Genomic DNA, 5276 nt, shown 5'->3' with positions numbered 1-5276 from the left:
TCCTGTCTCTCCTCCCATCATATTTCCGTCTGTCTTTCTGGGTCAGTGCGCACCGTGATTGTGAACAATCAGAGCAGCTTGTGAACGGAGACCCGGCAGAGGATCTATTTGTAGACGCGGTGGAAAAAGGGGGAACCATCTTCCCCTCCGCTCCTGTGTGTCCGCCTGCCACCAACCCCGCGTCCCTGCAGGCGTTGGTGTTGTCCATGCCGCTCAATAGGCGTGGTCAGCTAAACTCAGTTTAGGAGCAGTGTGTGTCTGTGTGTGTGTGTGTGTGTGTGTCTCTGTGTGTGTGTGTCGGTGTCTGTGTGTCTGTGTGTTTGTTTGTACGACGCTCAACCAGTTCTGTGTGTCTCCTCTCTCAACAGGGGCTTTGGCAAGCAGGGATTCCAGTGTCAAGGTAGGTGTTCAGGTCTCACACACACACACACACACACACACACACACACACACACACACACACACACACACACACACACACACACACACACACACAAGATTACAAACACACACACACACACACTCACACAATCACACACACACACACAAGATTACAAACACTCACACACACACACACTCACACACGCACACAGACACACAATCACACACAATCATACACTCACACACACACACACAATCACACACACACACACACACTCTCACACGCACACACTCTCACACACACACACCCACTCACACACACACACACACACTCACACACAATCACACACAAACACACACACAATCACACACACACACAATCACACACACTCACACACGCACAATCACACACACACACACACAATCACACACACTCTCACACACACACACTATCACACACACACACTCTCACACACACACACATACACACAATCACACACACACACGCACACACACACACAATCACACACACACACACACACACAATCACACACACACACACACACACAATCACACACACACACACAATCACACACACACACACACACACACACCCGGTGACACGGTGGTTGGGTGGTGTGTTGTCTGCATGGTTGTGTACAGTAAGCGGAGCGTCTCTGTGGCTGCAGGCGGGTGTGACACGTGCACGCCCGCCCTGACCAGCGGGCGCACATTTTCACGTTGCTCCCGGCAACGCTTCATGATTGGCAGCTTTAGTTGGGCCCTCCCTCTTTCTTTGTCTCTCTTTCTTGATTTACACGTTATCTCTGCCGGTCTCTCTTTCTCCATCTCTTCTGTGCTTTCAGTCTATCTCCCTCTCTTCCTCTCTCCTCCCTCAGCTGGCTCTCCATCTCTCCCCTATCTCTCTCCTCCCTCAGCTGGCTCTCCATCGCTCCCCTATCTCTCTCCTCCCTCAGCTGGCTCTCCATCTCTCCCCTATCTCTCTCCTCCCTCAGCTGGCTCTCCATCTCTCCCCTATCTCTCTCCTCCCTCAGCTGGCTCTCCATCTCTCCCCTATCTCTCTCCTCCCTCAGCTGGCTCTCCATCTCTACCCTATCTCTCTCCTCCCTCAGCTGGCTCTCCATCTCTCCCCTATCTCTCTCCTTCCTCAGCTGGCTCTCCATCTCTCCCCTATCTCTCTCCTTCCTCAGCTGGCTCTCCATCTCTCCGCAGTCTGAGCTCGACAGGGATGCTTCCTGTCTCACTCCCTTTAGCTCTCTCTCTCTTTCTCTCTCTCTCTCTCTCTCTCTCTCTCTCTCTCTCTCTCTCTCTCTCTCTCTCTCTCTCTCTCTCTCTCTCTCTCTCTCTCTCTCTCTCTCTCTTCCTCTCTCCTTTATCTCTCTCTTCCTCTCCTTTATCTATCTCTTCCTCTCTCCTTTATCTCTCTCTTCCTCCCTCCTTTATCTCTCTCTTCCTCTCTCCTTTATCTCTCTCTTCCTCTCTCCTTTATCGCTCTCACTTCCTCTCTCCTTTACCTCTCGCTCTCACTTCCTCTCTCCTTTATCTCTCTTTCTTCCTGTCTCCTTTATCTCTCGCTCTCTCTTCCTGTCTCCTTTATCTCTCGCTCTCTCTTCCTGTCTCCTTTATCTCTCTTTTCCTCTCTCCTTTATCTGTCTCTCGCTTCCTCTCTCCTTTACCTCTCTCTTCCTCTCTCCTTTATCTCTCGTCCTCTCCTTTGTCTCTCCCTGTCTCGCTTCCTCCCTCCTTTATTTCTGTCTCTTCTGCTCTCCTTTATCTCTTTCCCTCTTCCTCTCCTTTATTTCTCTCTCTTCCTCTTTCCCCTATCTCTCTCTTCCTCTCTCCTTTACCTCTCCCTTCCTCTCTCCTTTATCTCTCTCTTCCGTTCTCCTTTATCTCTCTCTTCCTCTCTCCTTTATCTCTCTCTCTTCCTCTCCTTTATCTCTCTCTTCCTCTCTCCTTTATCTCTCTTCCTCTCTCCTTTATCTCTCTCTCTTCCTCTCCTTTATCTCTCTCTTCCTCTCTCCTTTATCTCTCTCTCTTCCTCTCCTTTATCTCTCCTTTATCCCTCTCTCTTCCGTTCTCCTTTACCTCTCCCTTCCTCTCTCCTTTATCTCTCTCTTCCGTTCTCCTTTATCTCTCTCTTCCTCTCTCCTTTATCTCTCTCTTCCGTTCTCTTTATCTCTCTCTTCCTCTCTCCTTTATCTCTCTCTTCCGTTCTCTTTATCTCTCTCTTCCTCTCTCCTTTATCTCTCTCTTCTGTTCTCCTTTACCTCTCTCTTCCTCTCTCCTTTATCTCTCTCTTCCGTTCTCCTTTATCTCTCTCTTCCTCTCTCCTTTATCTCTCTCTCTTCCTCTCTCCTTTATCTCTCTCTCTTCCTTGCTCCTTTATCTCTCCTGCTCTTCCTCTCTTCTTTATCCCTTTCTCTTATTATCTCTCTTATTCTCGTCTTTCCTCTGTCCATTTCTCTCCTCTTTTTCTGTTTATATCTCTATCTCTCTACCTCCATATGAATCTCTCTACCTCTTCCCTCTCTTTCTATCTCTTCATTCCCTTCCTTTTACTCTTTCACTTTCTACAGGTTCATACTGCTCATACCTTTCCCTTTAGCCCTCTCCCCTCCGCTTTTCCTCCTCACCTGTTCTTTCTCTCTCTCTCTCTCTCTCTATCCCCCTCTTTCTTCTCTACTATCCTCCTTTCAGTCTCTCTCTGCTATCTTCCTTCCATTCTCTCTCTTCTTCTCTGCTATCTTCCTTCCATTCTCTCTCTTTTTCTCTGCTATCTTCCTTCCATTCTCTCTCTTCTTCTCTGCTATCTTCCTTCCATTCTCTCTCTTCTTCTCTGCTATCTTCCTTACATTCTCTCTCTTCTTCTCTGCTATCTTCCTTACATTCTCTCTCTTCTTCTCTGCTATCTTCCTTCCATTCTCTCTCTTCTTCTCTGCTATCTTCCTTCCATTCTCTCTCTTCTCTGCTATCTTCCTTCCATTCTCTCTCTTCTTCTCTGCTATCTTCCTTCCGTTCTCTCTCTTCTTCTCTGCTATCTTCCTTCCACTCTCTCTCTTCTTCTCTACTATCTTCCTTCCATTCTCTCTCTTCTTCTCTACTATCTTCCTTCCATTCTCTCTCTTCTTCTCTGCTATTTTCCTTCCATTCTCTCTCTTCTTCTCTGCTATTTTCCTTCCATTCTCTCTCTTCTTCTCTACTATCTTCCTTCCATTCTCTCTCTTCTTCTCTACTATCTTCCTTCCATTCTCTCTCTTCTTCTCTACTATCTTCCTTCCATTCTCTCTCTTCTTCTCTACTATATTCCTTCCATTCTCTCTTCTTCTCTGCTATCTTCTTTCCATTCTCTCTCTTCTTCTCTACTATCTTCCTTCCGTTCTCTCTCTTCTTCTCTGCTATCTTCTTTCCATTCTCTCTCTTCTTCTCTGCTATCTTTCTTCCATTCTCTCTCTTCTTCTCTGCTATCTTCCTTCCTTTCTCTCTTCTTCTCTGCTATCTTCCTTCCATTCGCTCTCTTCTTCTCTACTATCTTCCTTCCATTCTCTCTCTTCTTCTCTACTATCTTCCTTCCATTCTCTCTCTTCTTCTCTACTATCTTCCTTCCATTCTCTCTCTTCTTCTCTGCTATCTTCCTTCCATTCTCTCTTCTTCTCTGCTATCTTCCTTCCATTCTCTCTCTTCTTCTCTGCTATCTTCCTTCTATTCTCTCTCTTCTTCTCTACTATCTTCCTTCCATTCTCTCTCTTCTTCTCTGCTATCTTCCTTCCATTCTCTCTCTTCTTCTCTACTATCTTCCTTCCTTTCTCTCTCTTCTTCTCTGCTATCTTCCTTCCATTCTCTCTCTTCTTCTCTACTATCTTCCTTCTATTCTCTCTCTTCTTCTCTGCTATCTTCCTTCCATTCTCTCTCTTCTTCTCTGCTATCTTCCTTCCATTCTCTCTCTTCTTCTCTTGCTATCTTCCTTCCATTCTCTCTCTTCTTCTCTGCTATCTTCCTTCCATTCTCTCTCTTCTTCTCTGCTATCTTCCTTCCATTCTCTCTCTTCTTCTCTACTATCTTCCTTCTATTCTCTCTCTTCTTCTCTGCTATCTTCCTTCCATTCTCTCTCTTCTTCTCTGCTATCTTCCTTCCATTCTCTCTCTTCTTCTCTGCTATCTTCTGTCCATTCTCTCTCTTCTTCTCTGCTATCTTTCTTCCATTCTCTCTCTTCTTCTCTGCTATCTTCCTTCCTTTCTCTCTTCTTCTCTGCTATCTTCCTTCCATTCTCTCTCTTCTTCTCTACTATCTTCCTTCCATTCTCTCTCTTCTTCTCTACTATCTTCCTTCCATTCTCTCTCTTCTTCTCTGCTATCTTCCTTCCATTCTCTCTTCTTCTCTGCTATCTTCCTTCCATTCTCTCTCTTCTTCTCTGCTATCTTCCTTCTATTCTCTCTCTTCTTCTCTACTATCTTCCTTCCATTCTCTCTCTTCTTCTCTGCTATCTTCCTTCCATTCTCTCTCTTCTTCTCTGCTATCTTCCTTCCATTCTCTCTCTTCTTCTCTGCTATCTTCCTTCCAATCTCTCTCTTCTTCTCTGCTATCTTCCTTCCATTCTCTCTCTTCTTCTCTACTATCTTCCTTCTATTCTCTCTCTTCTTCTCTGCTATCTTCCTTCCATTCTCTCTCTTCTTCTCTGCTATCTTCCTTCCATTCTCTCTCTTCTTCTCTGCTATCTTCCTTCCACTCTCTCTCTTCTTCTCTGCTATCTTCCTTCCATTCTCTCTCTTCTTCTCTGCTATCTTCCTTCCATTCTCTCTCTTCTTCTCTACTATCTTCCTTCTATTCTCTCTCTTCTTCTCTGCTATCTTCCTTCCATTCTCTCTCTTCTTCTC

The 5276-nt window shown here is 45.7% G+C and overlaps 1 protein-coding gene across 1 annotated transcript in view; it reads left to right on the top strand.

The window, feature by feature from the left end:
• The window catches only part of prkcbb (protein kinase C, beta b), a 170099-nt gene that overhangs the window by 2735 nt on the left and 162088 nt on the right, over window positions 1-5276 (top strand). The window contains exon 2 of the mRNA XM_056287403.1: window positions 369-400. Within this exon, the coding sequence (XP_056143378.1) occupies window positions 369-400 (32 nt within the window). The remainder of the gene's footprint in view (window positions 1-368; window positions 401-5276) is intronic.

The sequence above is a fragment of the Lampris incognitus genome, chromosome 10, assembly GCF_029633865.1.
Source record: "Lampris incognitus isolate fLamInc1 chromosome 10, fLamInc1.hap2, whole genome shotgun sequence".
In the NCBI taxonomy this organism is placed as follows: domain Eukaryota; kingdom Metazoa; phylum Chordata; class Actinopteri; order Lampriformes; family Lampridae; genus Lampris; species Lampris incognitus.
Note: the sequence above shows the minus strand (reverse complement) of the source record. Positions and strands in the feature narration are given on the sequence as shown.